General features: G+C 43.0%; 1 protein-coding gene across 1 annotated transcript in view; it reads left to right on the top strand.

The window, feature by feature from the left end:
- Positions 1-2,996: 2,996 nt before the first annotated feature.
- egfra (epidermal growth factor receptor a (erythroblastic leukemia viral (v-erb-b) oncogene homolog, avian)) overlaps positions 2,997-19,282 on the top strand; it is a 42,001-nt gene continuing 25,715 nt past the window's right edge. The window contains exon 1 of the mRNA XM_035633716.2: positions 2,997-3,414. Within this exon, the coding sequence (XP_035489609.2) occupies positions 3,336-3,414 (79 nt within the window). The 5' untranslated portion in view covers positions 2,997-3,335. The remainder of the gene's footprint in view (positions 3,415-19,282) is intronic.

Here is a 19,282-nt window from a genome sequence, read left to right as displayed (position 1 = left end):
CAGATTCCCCTCTACCATATAGATGCTCCATATTGCAGCACATGATGGGGAGATAATAATGAAGGTGGTGATGATGGGGGTTGGTACTTTCTGGTGTCACTTGGTCCATCTGGGCCCTGTCATGCAGATCAGACTTCAGACCCTCAGGAACAACGGCTCACCTCCCCTCACAACACGGTCACACAACCTTTCCGCCTCACTGATCCACCTAATAAGAATCCTTGAAGCAAACGTTGGTGAATAAAATATTCTCTGAACTTGTGTCCTATATGGTTTGGCTTTTTTATGTGCTGCATTTGTGGACACACGCTGCTAATGAGAACCATAATCTCGGTGCATACTGAAGATAAGGGATATAAAATGTGGGTGTATTGGGCGTATTCCCTTTGCCAGCCTGGAGCTGCCATCACTCCCCATGCTCTTTCACACACTTCCTTCTTCCCCGTCTCGGCGTCTTTCCTTTTTCTCTTTTTTTACGCTCTCCTCCGAATCCCCAGTGGTCCGGCCATTATTCTGTTTGTTTAGTGTTTGTGCTTGGCTGACGGACAGCAGAGCGAGGCTCTGAGCGTGGCTTGTGCAAAAGAAAAACGCTGGGAGTCTCAGGACAGCAATGCGTGGTGATGTGAAACACTGCAAGCAACTGGGACCCGTTTCTGTTTTACCGTGGAACATTTCATAATTGAGACATTGGCCAGTGGTGGAGAAATCGGTCGCTGGTGAGAACGAAGCCGGAGCGATTTCCCCTCTCTCTTTTTTCTCAGCACTTTAATGAGCCTCCATTGTGGTTCAGTGTGTGGTGAAAACATTTAAAATCCAACCCCTGAGTCACATTCAAACATATGACCCTGAAGTGAAGCTGAAAGTGAGAGCTTTCACCTCTCTTGATTCTATGTGTGCTACTTTAAAAGTGTGTAACCTTGTGAAGGGAATACCTGTCTTAATAAATGGGTCTCCATCAGTTAACATACCCCCCCGGACATATTACAATGACATCGGCCGTGGACTTTTTTCTATTTCCCAATGACAGCACTAGAGCAGTCTAACTGACAGTTGCATCACATGCACAGGACACGGGAAGTAGCTTGCCGTGCTGTCTCATGTGAAACGTTAGCCTCACATTAGGAAATTTCTTCTCGAAGAGAACGGCCATAATTTCACCCAACACAATAACCCCTTCCTCCAGCAGCACAACCACAGACGATTTGCCGAGCCATTAAGCTTCGGTAATGAAATAAACACCAGTGTGAGAAATGATTTCTATCACTCCTGTCCCCATAGAGTCTGATCTGTGCACAACAACAAACACATTTAAGTAGCTTGACATCCAATTAGGTTCGGCTCTGATCAGACACACACTCTGTCAACGGTCTAGACATTGTTTCCATTCAACCCCTGTATGACACTGACACACACACACACACACACACACTTCAACAACTAAATATGGGTGAAAAGAAGAGGATACTCACCGTCTTCATCGGGACTGACTCCAAGAAACCATTTCAGAAGTGTAGCTCAAAGGACACTCACATCAGGTTGTTGGAAAAAAAAAACTACGAGCACGATCAAAGACTACAGTCTTTGATCGTGCCCATAACTACTATAATTCATCGAGCGTCATCTCAGATTACATAAGAATTAGAATCAGTATCAGAATCACCAAGTGCTGTAAGGAGAAGGGTAAACATATATAAAAGTACATGCAATATGGAAACATGTGGAATCTGTCACTGAGAGTTACAGCTGTTGAGGTTGTGCAGGAGAAAATGTGCAAGTTGGAAAAAGTACAAGTGACCCACGAAGTGGGATGTGCAGAGATGTGTGTGTGTTTGTGTGTGTGTGTGTGCATTAATTTAACGCATAATGTCCATGAGATGGAGATGTCAGTGTCAGTGTAGACAAGTCTGACCTTGTTGAAAAAGGCAATCTCCAGAAAGAAATAAACACTGATTTTGTGGCATGAGGTTTTGGTCCTGATGGACTGCGGCCTGAGGGGAGTGTCTGAAACTTGGGGGGGGGGGGGGGTCCTTGGCCAATAATTGACCTCTTATCCCAGAGTTGCATTTTCTGCATATAACACCATATTCCGATGAAGAGGTTTTTACATGTCAAAGCAGGAGAAAACAGAGTTGCGATTAATAATTTTATGTTGACTTAAATTCTATTTAGGTGTCCCAGTTCTGGAGTTCTCTAGTATTGTGTATTGAGAGACCTAACCAGAACGGAGCCATTAGTTAAACATGCGCTTTTCTCTATCCAGAATCTAATTCCCGGTAGAAAAATATCATCAGAGTGTTACGCGAGTGTTAAGGGGCAATTTAAGAAAGCCGCTCGATTACTAAATAGCTAGATAGATGGTTACTTTATTTATCATGAGCTGGGAAATTACGGTGTAACAGCAGCACGTTATACACAGCACACCTTAGAAATCTACACAATATCTACACAAATAAATGTAAAATATACAATTGCAAAACATGTAGAGAACTTATATGAAATATTAACAGTGGAAATAGTGCAGTAGTACAATCAGTTACCAGTAGTGTGCAGAGGAACACGGTGATTTATGTTTAATGTTGGGCTTAAACAGACTACTAAGCATTTAAAACAAAAAAGAGCAGGAAAAGCGGTTAAACCAATTTAATCCAACTTTCTGACGATGAATTTTTAAATAGGACTACTTCCTTCAGCTGCCTCCTGGAGATACAGCACATTGGTGTAAATGCCAGCTGATAAATAATAAGATACTGCAAAAACAAAAAGGCCAAAAGACACTGAATGCTTCAGGCCATTTGGAAACAACGTCTCCAAGCTCACAGCTGAAGAGACACCGGGGTGTATACAGAATGTGTTCAAAACAATCAGTCAATAGGGCTATTGCTGTGATCAGAAGTTTGATCGACAGCCTCAATAATCCAGGGCACCACTACTCTGTCTGTGGTTCACACATCAGGCCGTCTCCTGAACGCAACAGCAGCCACACTGTGACCTCAGCCACTCCACCTCCACCTGTCCCGTGCGCGCGGAGAGGCGCATCTGTCCTCCCCCTGCTGACGTCAGAGCCGCCGGTGGCGCGTCCTCGCCGCCCGAGCTCCCGGACTGCAGCAGATCGTCTGCTAGCAGCAGCAGCAGCAGCAGGAGTAGGAGGAGGAGGAGCAGCCAAAGTTTGACTTTCCCGGAGCAGGAAAAAAGAAAAAAGTCCTGTGCGCTCCCGAACGGAGAGAAAGACCGGAGCAACTCGAGGAGCGTTGAGACGCGCGGAATACCGTCGGCATGGACTGACAGCCCCCTTCTCTCCGGGAGCTTTAAGAAAGAGATAAAAAAAAACCACCTCGATGGCACTCCGTTTCCTGCGGTGGATCAGTCTCACCTCTGTGCTCTGCCTGGGCTGCAGCGTTCTGGCGGAAAAGAAAGGTACGTGACGTCGGGGAGCTCTTACGACATCGTACGTGGCCGGGTCGTGTCGGTGGGGAGACGTTCGTTTTCGGCGTTATGTTACACTGCGCCGATCTCAGGGAGACGTCGCCGGCTCCTTCTCTCCAAACCGCAGGGGAAGTCGATCCCGCGGCGTGGGAGAGGGAAAAGTTTTCTCACACACACACACACACACACACACACACACACACAAGTCTCGCCGTGTCTGCTGAGATCCACGTACAAGTCGCTCGCGCGCGCGTAAAAGTTGTTCAGCCAATTAGCGAACATGCGTAAATAACCATCTGTGCCACTTCCCGTGTGAAAAGAACACGAGGCATATTTGGACCATGATGATGATGATGATGATGGTGGTGGTGAATGATGATGCAGGGAGGGAATGTGAATTGTGCAATCCTTTGGCTCACTCACTCCCTTCTTCTCCTTCATGTGCCTTTAAAAAAACCAAAAAAACATAGAATGTACTGTACGACCGGTCTGTGGGCAAAAATAGATGTAAAAACTGGGCCAGGCTGTCTCCTTCAAACACACTGAAAGTAGCTTGGTAACTTTTTCTCCTAGTCAGAACCTCTGACAGCACCGCGTTTTCATTTGAACTGTGCCTTTCCCTCTTAAAGCCTTTCAGCACTTCACATTCATACATTTTCATACGTACCTTGAGCATCCTCTGACATGATAAGAAACCGGTGTGTGTGTACAGTTTGCATCTGCTCCTCAAAGGATATTGGATCAACTTGTGGGGACAAACCCCTTCATTCTACTTATGCTATTAAGCAGAGACTCTGGAGAAAAGAATGAATACTAGCTGCTGAGGAACAGGTTTCTTGGAATCTCCTGCTTTTCTCGATTCTTGTTTTTTTGTCATCTTTTGGCCCTGAGGTTAAGGTCAAACAACCCCTTAGTTTTTTAATGTTTTGACTGTTACTCCAACCCCCCCCCCCCTCATTCACAGATGAAGTCTTTTTATTTCAATAGCAGAAATATCAGACTCTCAAAGTGGTCACCTTTTCTCTACATGAATATTTGAAACAGATACGATTGGAAAAAATACCCACAGGGAAGATCCTGCATCCTCCTAGTGGTTAAATTAAATGTTGTTGTAAGCTTTAAAAAACATATTTAAATGAACTCCACATTTGGTGTGAGTGACTCAGAGTTCATAAAGGCCAGATGTCGGGAGAGAAAGTGACCGCACAACTTTACTCCCGGATGATTTGAACTTCCTCTTCTCATGAATCATTACTGGCCACTCGTTGTTCCTCCTTATAAGCAGATAAGCGCAGGTGTGTTTGTTGCCAGCGGCGCACGTGCAGGTTGCATCTTTCCTGTCCGCTCCAACCACCCAACAACCAGCGCCGGTTTTTCAGAGGACCATAACAAATCAAAAGTGTTTGTGAGCCAAAAAAGACAAGAGTCCCTAAATATTTCTGGGCCTCTAAACAAACTGGACAGCACACAGCAGCGGGTCTCCCACGGTTAATGAGGATTTGGGTATTTTATTAAAGTCCGTAGAAGATCAGAAATGAGCAGCTGTGATGATAGTAATGGTATGCGTGCAGCACAGCTCGGTTTAATTACTGTTCATTTTTTTTGTGACTGACTCAATTTCCATTTCCAGCTGAATGCGAGGTCCACCATATGGTCCGACAGGTTTAGTTGTTGTCGGTTGTTGTTCTTGTCCTTGTTTTTGGCCAGAGGCCGAGGCAGATGTTTCTTCGTGGCACACCGTGTTTCTCTAGCACATCGTGTCTACAAGAGTCAAACTTGATGTGAACAAGATGTCCAACTCCAGCTACACTGTCATAGCATAAGAACTCCTAATAACAATTGCTCGGATGTGTTGTTTTTCCATCTTGATTTACACGCTTAACACATTTATTCTTGTCATTGTTTGAAGGAAGAGTTACCGAAGGACGCCACAATGTGCTCTCGGGGTTGCACCATCACAGTTTGCAGTTTATCCATTAACTCAAAATGAAACGTGATATAGCAGAGGCAGTTTATTCTTTAATGATTTCATGGTGACCACTTGAAATAGTTTTTTTTTAGTGTAGGTTTAATGATTGAGAAAAAACTTTACAACATGGTCTGTTGCATATTACTGTAAGTCGTGAACTGATCGAGTGAGATTTAGACCCTTATTTGTAAAAATGCAACACTATTCAGACATGTATTAAGATTGGATGTTCATGTTTCCCAAATAGAGATTTATCTGCTTTTATTTTGAAAATCAGAGGTGTGGTTTACCAGCCTGGCAGGATAATAGAAGATTACAAATGCAGACTGAACACGCTGTTAGCTTCACCTAAATAAACCTAGGTATGGTGAATTTGTCATTGAAATACATATTGAAATTGTCGAGTACAAGAGGTGCTTTAATATGAAATCTCTTTCCAGTAAAAACCAACAAAAATGTCAAAACAAGAAGAAATAGAGTCTAAACTTAATGGCAAGGCGTTTCTCAGATAATCCAAAGGGGTTTCATAAGGTTTTATGATCCTTAAAACGAAGGATAATTTCCTCAGCCCACAAAGGAGCGTGTAATCCTTCGACCTATTTTAAAATCTCCAGTCCGGGAGATATGTGGGTTTTTCAGGGACGGCCGACTGTTCAATCTAATTTGGTAAAGTCTGTTTGACCTGAGAAGTGCTTGTGTTGCTGTGGAGGCAAGTGATGGAACATCTGTTCTGCTGTTTACACCCGGAAGTGGCGAAAGATATGCAAGTTGAGAAAACCTGGTGAAAAATGAATGGAGACAGTGTATGAAGAATAAATATTTGGTCAATATTACTCTGTATTTGTTTTGTGGGAACAATCTGAAGAAAAAAAAGCGTCAACATTAATGGATGAACGAGCTAAGCGACAGAACAGCTCGTAGCCACATTGACAGTCTCTCCAGAACCAAACACACGACCAAAGGAGCTCAGGCGTGTCATGTCTGGCTAAATAGTGGGAAACGGACAACTAGGTGGTCTTTTGCCCCATCCATCAGCCCACCTCCAGTTGTATTCCTGTCGCGGTGGAAGACTTTTGGAAGTGAATTTGAGTTCGGATAACTGCAGCCTGTCCCACAGGAAGCCCACCTGTCAGTCCTCCGCTCGGCGGCAGCCCGGCAAGGTGTGACGGTTTCCGTGCAAGTCGGACAGGACTCGCTGAATAATAGAAAAGCTCTTTGTCCTGTCTGCTGGCATGCTCATTTTATTAGCCGTCATCATCTGTGGAGAGATTGTAAATAATGCCCACAGCTTCACCCTGCAGCCAACCGCAAGTAATAACCGTGGTGATTTATTTACCAGATGGAAATGCTGTATGGAATCTGAATCTATTGGATTCCGTCTGTGACTTGAGTTGTACCAGAGACACGCTGATTAAAGTTTCTATTGTATCATCGAATTTTTTTTTTAACTAGAAATTCGTCAAAAGTGCAGATATAAGGTGAACCTACCTGCGAGCCTCTTTAATTGGGCTGTGAGTTAACCTGTGAAAGATCACACTAATCTCAGGGGCATGTCGGCGGCTAAATCCTTAATCCCTAATGCGAGGGCTACCCAGCTCACACATGGGGACAGGATAACCCGCTTACATCAATATGGTTTTTCAGAGTTAATGGGTTATTCAAGTTCTCCACAGAATGAGATTAGAAGATTATATTTGGTGTAGGTGAAGTCCGGCTTCAGCATTCTTCTGAATTTCAAATGTGCTTGCACACCTGCAAAACTGGAGCTGAATCATGACCAAGTTTTCACTCCTGCGGTGCGTTTTCAGCGTTCTGAGTAAGTGCTTTTCCTTCAGTGTTGCGTTGCGACCTAACAAGCCAGCTTCCCTCATCAGTCATCTGTTTTTTTTCCCCATCACTTGCCTTTTTCTTTTCATTGAAGCCCACTCCCTGGGCTTACTGTAGATGGATGTCGGTAGTGAAATATGGGTTATGATCCTGTGTAATCCTAGAATCTCCAGTCTGCGTTTTAGGGTCCGGAGTGGGCCTGGTGCTACCTCTGCTGTTGTCGAGGCTTGCTGGTCCACTGACGACCTTCCCAGACTCCCCATCTGCTGCAGCCATTGTTGGAAAAATGTTTTTTTTCTGGTTTTAGGCCGTGGGAGCCGGAGGATAATTTCTCACCACTATCCCTCCCGGCTTGGACAAACTGCACCACGTCTGAGTGGTAGAGATTTTTAGAGAGCTGCTGGCAAGGTGAAAGATTTCGGTTTCACTCGGGGACAATGGTGCCTCTGTAGAGAGCAAGTTATCTGGCTGCGCTGATACATTTGTAGAGCAGCCGAGATCTGTGCCGTGCTGCAGACGCACCCGAGGTCAGACGTGTGTCATCAGGGGGGGGGACACAGAAGTGAAGCAGTTTTTTTTGTTCTTCTTACTATGCTTCTTACTCTGAATACAGCAAATCTATTGTGTAGCTTTGAAATTCCAACAGCACTGCACTTCTGTCGCCGTTAATTATCTGTCTGGTTATACTGCTGAGTCTAAACAAAACCACAACCAATAAAGTTTGATGCATTGTTTTCATGTCTGACTTTAATATTTAATGAGTTAAGAGATGCTGCCTGTTACATGACGGGTATTAATTATTAAAAGCTCCTCTTTTTGGCCTCTCTTTCAAAGTAAATCAGTGGTCCTCATGCTGTAACTGATGCCAGCCAAATCAATTCTGTTTGTGTACATCCACCGAGAAAGCAGCATGGAATAAGTGAGTGAACGTGGTTACTCATTGAACTGTTTTGTGTCCTTTGTCTGCGCATGGTGACAAAGTCATCCGCTGCATTTATGGCCTTTCCATGATCCAATGGTTGTGTGTAGAGTCTCCAGTGGAAAGAGACCGAGGAATTCAAGTAGGAAAAATGGCCCTCTGATATCTTCCCATCTCATCAGGTGCAGTGTCGTGTTAAAGGGGGAAAATAGGACATAGCTCCAGCTGAGCAATTGAGCCTGTCTAAGTATGTCTATCTCTTCAAACCGATCTGACCCGAGGGAGGTGGTGCTGTCATAATTGTGTCTGATTTTTGTTATTTTGCCCTAAGGGGCAAAGTTGTAGCCCTGCTTTGTGGAAAAACAGCACCTTATCTTCACTCATAATTCTCACATTCTTATGGATACAGAATATATTAATAGATCACTTGCAGTGTTTACGAGTGCCTGTCATCATAACTGTTAAGTTGATAGAAGTATTAAAAAAAACAGCTATTTTGTTAACAAGTTAGTTGTCATTTGTCAAGTATTTTTTTAACATGCAGCGTTATCAAGCTACATCTTCTCAGTTATAAGCATTTGCATTAGTAAAATGAAAATCTTTCGTTTTTTCTTTTTGTTTGACAAATAAAAGGGATTTTTCTGATGTTATGTTGGCCAACCAATGAAAACAAACGTAAACGTAAATAGCCATTGGTTGAAGCCCTAATTAAGCCATGTATTAAGATACAGTTGCAAAGTTTTATCTTCTGCAAATCTGTGTTTTCACAAGCTTTCTACCAAGATTAGAACAAAAATGCATATTTGCGTTGGCTTTGGTTCAATAGAAAAATAATGAATAAAGTGTATTAGTGTATCCAAGTTCACTCTGGACATAATTTGAAAAATACAGTGAGGGAACAAATGCATGACTTAGTTTTAAATCAATTTATGGGTTGAAATAATGAAATAGTTTTTCTCTTATCATTGGCTGGTGTAGTTTGTTTTCCAGTTTACTGTACGCTCCCTTCAGATTTATATGAGTTGCAGAAACTGATACATTTCTTGCCAGGTAATTTCGGTTGTGAAGGAACTTCATGTTTTTCATATATTTGACAAAGCAGTTTTTGAATATGTCTTGTCAGGCTGGAACGGCTGAAACAATAAGTCAGCTCAAGTAGTGAACATGAAGATGGAAAGTGGGCACCGAACATGTTTCCATCCTGGAGGCTTTCAGCTTGGATGAAAACCATGAATCTAACACACTTCGGAACCCAGCTCAAGAGGATTTTTGCAGCTCAGCTCAGCTCAGAGGGGAAGTGAACAGACAGTGTGAGACCTTTTCTTTTCTTAGAGACAAATAGCTGGTTCATTTGTATTCAGCATGGACCTATGCGGATCACCGTGTCACGGTGCAAATCTAAAAGATGTCAATGAGATGGACAGGGGTGGTGCACTGATCCGAGGAAATATCACAGTCAGGGAGAAAAACAGGAGAGCCAAGCATACACAAACAATCATCAGAGGGATAGACTGAGATCTTTGACTTTGAGATTCGTGCCCTCTCTTAATAGTTCATCAGAGAGGCCTCAAGCTCTTCCCTCTAGTTTCTGCTGCTTCACACTTGCATCCAAATAGACAAGAGTGTCTCACCATAATCCTGGAGACCTTGTGTAGGTGGGGCGTCTTCTCTAATGACCTCCAGGTCATTCTGAGTCGCCTAACACAGTCCTCACCCCAAAAGAGGAATTTCCAACAGGGAGAAGAACAATAGCTTCATCAACAAATGTCCATCTCAGAATATTTGAGAAGAAAGCATTGGTTTGAGGGTGGTGGCTGATCTCTGAAGCTTGCTTCCCTTAGACATTTAGCTTCTTCCTGTGTGGTCCATTGGCCCAGTAAACTAAATGGTGCATTTTAGGCAGTGAGTCACTGTCAGTGGTTTGGACATTGTGGTACGTGCAAGTTAATTTATCCAAATTTTGTAAATGAATTCCTGCATTTGTCAAAAGCTATTGTGATGGAGATCCGCAATGTTTCATTTCAAATCCCCTTTCCAGTTTGGGGGGGGCTCGCTTCCTGCCTCACATCCTGATTAAAAGGATGTTGAAGCTCTTTAACAGCTTCAACCTGAAGCATAAGGCTGTTTGTGTTGGCTCTCTTCTAGTCTGTTGCTTAGAAGAACTGTAAACTGCTCTCAACAGTGGAGAGAGTGTAAGAGTCAGTGACGTGAAATTGTTCAGCTTGACTTGATATGAATTTACTGCAGTTGACTAAATCGCTTAGTGTGTGGTAAAATCAAAAAACTGTCTTCTCAAGTTATAGAATTCTTTATGCCTTACAAGGGAACCCTGATCGGGCTTGTCTTTCAGTTTTCATTGCTCTGCTGCCTATGAAAAAGGGTTTTTCTTTGCCAATGTTATTAAGGCATTACATGCTTCATTGCAAGGGCGTGGTGGAGTGGCTATCAGGACAGTACATAGCGTTCCAGTATTTAATGAAAAGGTAACAGTGGCTAGTAATAACTAGTCAAACAGACGGGGGTTTGTATAGTTTGGTCTTGGTGTAACTTTCTTTTACAGACCTGAGTTTCTCACGAGCAAAGTAAACATATGCAGACATGCAGAATCACTTGTTAACTGATACCTGTATTGCCTGCAGGTTTATTCTAGTCTAGACCCCCTGTCACATCTTTGAATGGGCCTGGTATTGACAAGTTGCAGAGCGCAAAGTTTGAAATCTTGGCATACAAAATGCTTAGTGTGGTAGGATTCCCTGAGCTTTAAACAGCAGGGCCTCCTACAGAAAATGTTAATAAGGCAAAAAAATTAGGCAATGTTCATTGGGGGGTTTTCAAATAAGAAAAAAGGAAAAGAGCATGAGACAAATGAATTCACATTCCACCCCTGTGGCTCCTGTGTAGACCAAACTTGAATGAATGTCTCCTTCCCCGCAGAAACCACTAAGTCTTTGGACAAAAGGTTCTTTATTTGGGACTTTGTTGTCTTCGCTGACAGAAGCTTATCTGTCTTCCTTGACCTTAACTTGCCATGTAGACATGACTTTACGGCCCTGTGTCAACATTGAGGAGAAAAGCATCTCTGTTGGCTAGAATTTATAGAGACTGAGATGTTAACACAATTCCTTTAGTTGTCTTTGAGCTTGATATTGAATAAGGGCAAAGAATCCTACATACAAATATCAGTATGGAGATAAAGAAGGAGGGGAGAACTAATTCTCTGAGTCATTAGGTTCAGAACTTAACAAGTAAATCAATGAATGCAAAACACTGAGAAGTGTTCATATATCTTCGGTTCATTATGAAACCATAGCAACCTAATACCTGCATTAGTTTTGCAAGTATAAGATTTGGTCACAGAGTATTGACCTGTTCGCATTACATGATTCAACATCATTTCATATTCAGGAGGACATAAATGGTTGTACCAAATTGTATCACAGTTTATCCAATAATTGTGAAGATATTTGGCTGAAAACCACAATTGTCAACTTCATGATGGCGCTAGACAAAAAGTCAGGGAATCACTAAAGTCATTGCAATTCAAGTTTTGATGTATAAAACTTTGACCAGTCTGTAGCGGTAGAAGAATTGTTAGGGGATCACCAAATTCATTAGAAAGTATCCACTGGGCACCATGCATACCTGTACCAAAATATGTTGCAATCTATCCTATAGTAGTAAGGATATTTTAGTCTTACATTGCCACCCGTAGAGCCATGCTGCTAGAGAGGCAAAAATAATGTCTCATAAATACTTAATCTGGTAGTTTTGTACATGCCTAAAGGTTTGTCTCTTCATAGACCCGTGAAGTTTAATAATCCTTGTAAGTAATTAACAGACGTTCCTCCTCGTGGCATATCGGTCTGAATTAGGACATTAATGATGATAGTGCTGCTGGCAGTGGATTGTGTTGGGCGTGTGTTAGAGCCTTTTACAGCCAACATCACCTCTCAGGGATGAAATGAGATCACAGCATTGTTCATGATATCGTAACGGCGGAGGGGCTCGGCTACAGAGAGGATCCTTGCTTGTTTGTATAACTCTGGGGGCACTAAAACATAACATGCACTAAACACAATGGCCCTATACCTGTTCTAATTGCCTAGTAAGTTTCAACAACACCAATGCTTCGTTGAGCTCAGAATTAATTTCCTGGTGGGACTTTGAGCGTAACATCTTCATTACCACATGTTTTTATAATTGAAACCAGAGGCCTGTAAAAAGAGGAATTCTGCTTGCTTCACTGGCAATGTTCCCTTCTTTAATATAGGCGGAACTGCCTCTCCACTGCTGCACCATTATGGAAGGCCTTATATTTAAGTTTATGCCCTTGCACTGCATAATACTACAGCCCCACACAACACTTAAAGCATCATGGATAAATGATCAATATCTATTGCTCTCTCCTTTCATTTTCATAACAAACCACTTCAGCTTCATGGCTGTGTGGTTCACTGGTCGAAATACCCCAGAGAGCGTAGTTGGACTGGTGCCAGACAGTAAGGATTAGCCCTCTGCACCAGCAGTATATCCACTACGTCAACAATCTCTTCCTGAGCTGATTAGGAGGCTGCCAGAGATTTTTTTTTAATATGAATCCACTTGTTTCATTTTTTGATTCAAGTGTTATTGCGATAATCAATCACCCATATGATCCTCTAGAGATTAAAAATGCTTAAACCTAATTGTGTTTTGAGGTCAAAAGGACATGTAAACAACTAAATTTGATTGTTTTTAACCAGTCATGCAGGAGGTATTTAAAATATACACCTCATGCAGAAAATATCTTTTTCCTTTTCTTATTGTTATTCTGGCTTGATCGGTGAACCTTTTAATGGGTACTTTCTATGCACCAATGTCTATTACTTCCAAGAAATATAGTGAGCTGAACTGTCCGGACGTTATAAATGCTTGGCACCTGTTGGCCGATAGAAAAACCATCTGAAATGAGATCCAGGATTTGGGGCTGGAAATATCATTATTTCTGCTGGGCTGTTCAGATCGTCTTTGTAATGGGCAAAACAATCTCACCACAAGGTCCATTTCAGAGTTGGTCTGGAGCTTTTGATCATATCGCATCATTCTTCATGGAAGATTTGCTCAGTTGTCATGGAATCCCAAAATGTTCCGATTTTCCCTTTCTCTGGGGACTTTGAGGATCTGTTGTTCACGATGGCCTAAAAGTTAAGACTGAAACTTTACTCTTCACCGTGGAAATAGTTGTTCGCAGAACAATCTCCATTTCCATTTCCCCAAGCTTCATTTTGTAGCTGTTCTAGAGCGAGTTTGCATCAATTTGCAGGATTTCTGATCCATTATGTCTTAACAGTTGAGACTTATTCTCGACTTTGGAAGAAAACAACGTCACTGGAAGAAGGAGAGGGAGATAGTGTGATATGATTGAAAGCTCCAGAGCAGCTTCAGATAGGACCTAGTGGTACGGGAATTTAATCCAATGCTGTTTCCAGAGATCGAGAATGAACTTTATATCTAAATCATTTGAACACTATTATTCGAGGCAATTATCACATTAAAGTTGGCTATATTTTCTGTCGACATTACTTGGGGTTATGAGAAGAAAAGAGATGATTTTTTATTATTTTTTCCCCTGCAATGGACATTGGATAACTATAATGTTGGAAAGGTTTTTCTTGCGCACTTATTGCCCAGTCTCCAGTGTAGTCATGAGAGTCCGTTGTGTGCGTTTCATACACCGAGCCAGGGTCCTTGTGTTAAGCAGTGTAGCTGATAGCAAAAAAAAGAGGCTCTAGTCTGCCAAGTCTGATGCCTTTGATGACTGATGCAAAGCAGCCAGACCTTAGGTTGTGCAAAAGCCCCTCTGTGTCTCTGTAGTGAGGGGGCGGCCTTGAAACAACCGCCCTCCGCAGTCATAATCATCTAAAACAAGCTAACGCATTGTTTTGGAGCTTTGTTAACCATATGCGATGTGCTTTTTTTGTCAGGAACCGGATGACGCCCTGCGCGTTAACAATGGATGTAATGTGAGCCGTGGGCTTGTGGGAGAGGTGTTTGATGAAAACCTAACACCATTTTCTGTCAGTCCATGCTGTTCAGACTACTATGCTGAACAGAATTGTTCAGGAAATACTCTGGGGCCTCCAATACTTGGCAGTGGCACGTTCATGCATTTCAGGCATTTCAGTTTGATGTGTCATCAGGAAGACACAGCTAAATTTTTCTCAGCTTTCCAGTGCAAATTAAATTGGTCATGCTTTTGGCAAGTACAACGCAGCACGTAACCAAATACCCTTTCGCAGCGTTGAAAATTATGGGAGCTCCTCGGCTGTACAAACCAATTCCCAGAGCTCCATTTGTCCCTGACCTTTGGCCCCTGCCAGAGTGGATGAGGAAGAAACTACTCATCAGTGGATTGAGGAGCCGGCTGATTTTGAAAGCAGAGGTTGAGATAGTGAGTAAGGGCTGAGCAACAGAGTGAAGCTTACTAACGCAAACCCCGGGGCTTTTGTGGAATATTCCTTTTATGGGATCCCTCTCGGAAGACTTCAGCTGGGGCTGAGTTGCTTCAGACATGACTAAGGCAGTAACAGAGTCGTTGGCAGGCAACACTGCGAAACAGTGGTTAGACCTACACAGAAACGAGCCCGTCAGCCATTGGGGCTAAAATAAGAAACCCTTAAGCAGAACGGCGGCCTCAAAGAGCATCTATCTCCTCTGTTTAGATGAAGTGAAGAGAGTTATCTGTCCCCGCTGTTGTGCTATAACCTGCGGCCTGCTGCTCTACGCTGGGAATGCTTAAACCAACAGGGGATTCCCGAATCACAGCTGCTCTCTCCTGCTGGAATGATGTGCACAATGTGTGGGTTTCTCTGCTTGTGGTTGTTGTTTTTCTTTCTCTCTGTGTCCTTTGCCTCTCTTCCGCTGCTCTTCTTTTCCAGGCACGGCTCAGTGGCGATTGGGGGGGTGGGGGGGGGCACGGAGCAGTGAGTTAGCAGCAGTGTACTCGCCGCCCACTCCCTCTCCATTCTTCCTCTCAGGCTTCCTGTGGGATTGAAGAGGAGTATGGTTTTAACAGGGAAGGAGAAGGAGGAAAGGTGTGTGTTGGGGGGGGGGGGGCGTCTTGGCTAGAATGGTCTTCAATAGGGAGAATGTCTGGACGTTAAAGAGGAAGTGGGTTGAATGTTGTAACATCTCAGGAGGATGGTGGGCGCATTATCGGAATTTAAATGGGTCTCAGGGTAACGGGGGTTGTGTGAGTTTTGGGTAACATGAGTTGGATTGTTTGCCGCACTAATGGACTTTCCAACAGGGTATGTGGGAGAATTATCCGACCAATGATGTGTATTGCTTGATTATTTGGGCGATCAAGTTAGGCACCCTCACATGTCACAGCTGGAGAGGAATAGGACTGCAGCTTCAATAAAGCCACAAAGTGCCCAGGAATTTACATTCACATTAACTCATTTTTCATTTCGTCCAATGTGACTGACGTGCGGAGCAACACTCAAGCTAAACGTGGAACAACGCCAAACAAATGTACGGCTTTTTTCATTGCATCTTTGTACGTTCACGATTTATACATCTCTTCGCTCAAGGGTATTTCAATGGGTTAAGGAAAACATCGACTATTGAGGTACATGTTCTGCACGTTGATTACTCGCAGCGGTAGTTTAAACAACAACCAGCGTGGTTGCAATAGAAGATCCTATTTTAAGCCAGTCAATATATAATAAATTAATATTTTGTTAAAAGGTTTGTTGTCTGAATATTTTATCTCTTATCTCCTATGGTAACCAAAAGCAGTGCAACAAGCTGTACAAACAACATTGACATGATTTACATGCCAACGTGTTGAGAATAGGTGATATGCTTTAGGATCTCATTAGGAAAACCAAACTAAAACTGGGCCGGGACAACTTTTACTCTTAACACAGCCTCAGATCTTCATAGCATTTATTTAGTTGGAAACATTTCTTTTGAGTTTCTGGTCCATTTAGACTGGTTGTGTTGCATCACATAACTTCTGCAGATTTCTAAAGATTTTGTGGAAACTCCTCAAAGACCGCTGTGGTTGAAAATCCCAGGACGTCAGCAGTTTCAGAAATTCTCCCAACAGGCCGTCTGGCACCAACCATCGTGCCACAGTCACAGTCCTTGAGATCACATTTTTTCCCCCTCATTTCGATGTTTGATGTGAACATAACTGACCCTGCTGACCTGTATCTGCGTGGTTTATATGACATTGCTGCGAACTGATTAGCCGATTGGATAATTGTGTTCCTAACGAAGGGAGTGTATAATGACAGTTTCAAACATGTTATTCTATCAGCCTATTTCCAGTTACACATTTACACATACAACTGACACAGAACAACATAAGTGTATGACTCCTTGTCAAGCTCTGTTTGGTTTCCTCTACCTCCCACGGGAAGTACTGTATCTGACTCCACAACCGTTAATGTCTCACTTCAGTTCACCAGCTGGCTGCAGAAGTTTTCTGTCCACCATTTGATGCTGGACAGGTCATATTCAGTAGGTTTATCACTGCTTGTTTGCTGAAAGCAGCTGCCTGCTGCAGCTGGAAGCAACACTGATGAGCTGTGGGAGACAAACAAAACGGTAAAGTTGTTGCTTTCAAAACCCGAAAAAATACATGAGTTGAAAGATGCTTTAAAAACCCCTTTAGAATTGGGGGAAATATTACTTTAACAGGAAATTTGTCTGTTGCTCTGATTAATCTACAGACCTCAATGTGAACAGCTTTTACTGGAACGGCTTTCTACTGAAGAACTAGTTCCCTGGAAAACTGTTGACAGTGAGGTCTGTGAATCATCCAGAGTCAAAGGTGTTTCTAGTTAGAGATGGGGGTTTTTAAATGTCATTTTAATTACAATTAACATGGAAAAATCAGTTCTCCTCCATTGCGCTGTGGTGTCAACAGAACTCTTGGCAAATAAAACCAAATCTGTCAAAATGGGAAGATACCCCATGAAGGTGTAAACTGTCACTTTAACCATTTTCCAACCTCTAGTGTCTATATGCTCGAAATGAATTTAAATCCAAGTATTTAAGAAGTAAAACTGATCAATAAGTCTAAACTGGCTCTGGTTCTTAGATGTGGCATTGTTGTGGGCGAATTAGCCTTACGCTCTTAGAAACATGCTGATCACAGTGTGCCGGATGTGCGAGTACACATACTGTATTCCTGTGTTTGTGCAGAACCTAAATCCACGGTTTCCTCACACTGAGGTGCAGAGTAAACATTATGATGGGCCCGGCCACAGGTATCTGGAGTGTCTCACTGACTGGTTGAGAGCACTCGTCAGGGGCCGAGAGTAAACACGAGCCTTTTTGGTCTTTATTTGGTCACATTGCTCGGCTCTTAACAGACTAAATTTTCAGCGGCTGCGATCAAATCCGAGGCGGCCCGTGTAGTCGCAGGGGTTTGAACTGTTTAGAGGACACGTGACATGGCCAGCGTGATGCCTCATTTGCTCGTGTTCTACAGCTGCTTGACGGTTTGTCCCCTTTGTGAGCCTTCGGGGGAAAGGTCAGCCATGTTCATACGTCAAGTGTGAGGCCTAACACCCGCTCTCCACAGTTTGACCCCACAGCCGGCCGCTACATCCACCACCTCGGTTAGTCAAACCACAAACCGCTCCTTACTCTACTTTTTTCCTCTCCATTTCTCTTTTCTTTTTTTTTCTTTCTCCCCTCACTTCCTTTCCATCAGATCTCTTTCTCCATCAGAACAGGATTTGTATCCTCCTCTTGTCCTCCTCCCCTGGAGACGACAATCAGCTACCATCTGGTTCAGCATTGCGGGGCAGCCGTATGAAACTGACCCCGTGCAAAGATCAACTTCCTGAGATGTCAGAGGGACTTGTGTTGTTGCATTCACTGGGAAAAGGGGGTGGGGGGGAGTATCCTTTGGCCCCTGTTTTCTTGTTTCAGGCCCCAAGATGTTTTCTCTAAGGGATTGATGTGTCTCCCACGCAAAGGAAGAGAGCAGGATATCAGGAATTTTGCAGTCTGAACTACAAAGTATGTTTATTCGCACATAGAACACCATATGACTACTTGATCTGCTGGTTTTGACTTTATACGACACTTGATCCCTCATCGCCTCCTGAATCGCAGCCAGTCAGACGAAGCGTAGGAAAGTATGAGCTGATTGCACAGAAAGAATCAAGGCAGTGAATTTCTTTTTTTCGTTACTCACTGATACTAAGCTTTGGAAGATTTATGCTTCCCTGAAATCTGAGTGTCTGGATACCTGGAGTCGGTATAATCCTATGGAGCCCTATACTGTAAACCAAGTCCAATAAAAACTGATAGGATGTTTTCCCTCTTTCATCAGCATCCTCTTGCTGTCTGCAGAAACACGTAAGGCGGTTTAAGCATAATTCACCTCTAAATAAGGGAATTCATCTCAGCATTGATTTGTTATCAGCAGAGGAATACTGCAGATTGTGTTACATAACAGACTTTGCTGTTGGCTGTGGGAGAGAGACATAAACAAGTCGTGTCAGTTAGTGTTGTCGCTTCCCCTTTAATCATGTATAAGTTTCCAAATAATGTGATTGTCAGACTCTGGACACAGTGTAATTGAATAGCAGGTCGTGAACGAGAGGAAGTGAATGCGGCAGGGCCATTTCTGTTGTAAAGCAAGATGATTTAGTCGTATGTATAGCAGATGGCTCAGCGTACGAGAGGAAACCATTAGATGGGTTTGAGAAGTGATAGGCCCGTTTGGTTTACATTCACCATTTCCTCCCGTGGCAAGGAGTAATACGAAGTTTCATCCAATTATGAAAGGACAGACGTCAAAATGTAAATTCATGGTATAATTTTACCCTTTTCCTTCGGTTGGTTTTTGTACATTTGATCATACCGTGTTAAATCAATGTGTCTAAAATGTTTACTGTACTGTTTGTCCTTGGTGACTTTGGTTTTATACTCTGCTTCGCTCGTCCCTCTTTTCTCTGTCAATCTTTTTTTTTTCCAAGCTCCAATGTTCAAAGAAACAGTTTGTATGTTACAGTTTGGTGCCAACAACTTACAGAATAATACAAACCACTTGTATCGTATGTATGCAATCTGTTGCATTAAATGCTTCTTTTGGGGGAGAGGCTGTCAGAGAGACAGTGAGCTCGAACTTTCTT

Source organism: Scophthalmus maximus, chromosome 5, assembly GCF_022379125.1.
Source record: "Scophthalmus maximus strain ysfricsl-2021 chromosome 5, ASM2237912v1, whole genome shotgun sequence".
In the NCBI taxonomy this organism is placed as follows: Eukaryota; Metazoa; Chordata; class Actinopteri; order Pleuronectiformes; family Scophthalmidae; genus Scophthalmus; species Scophthalmus maximus.
This window is presented reverse-complemented; position numbering and strand designations above follow the sequence as displayed.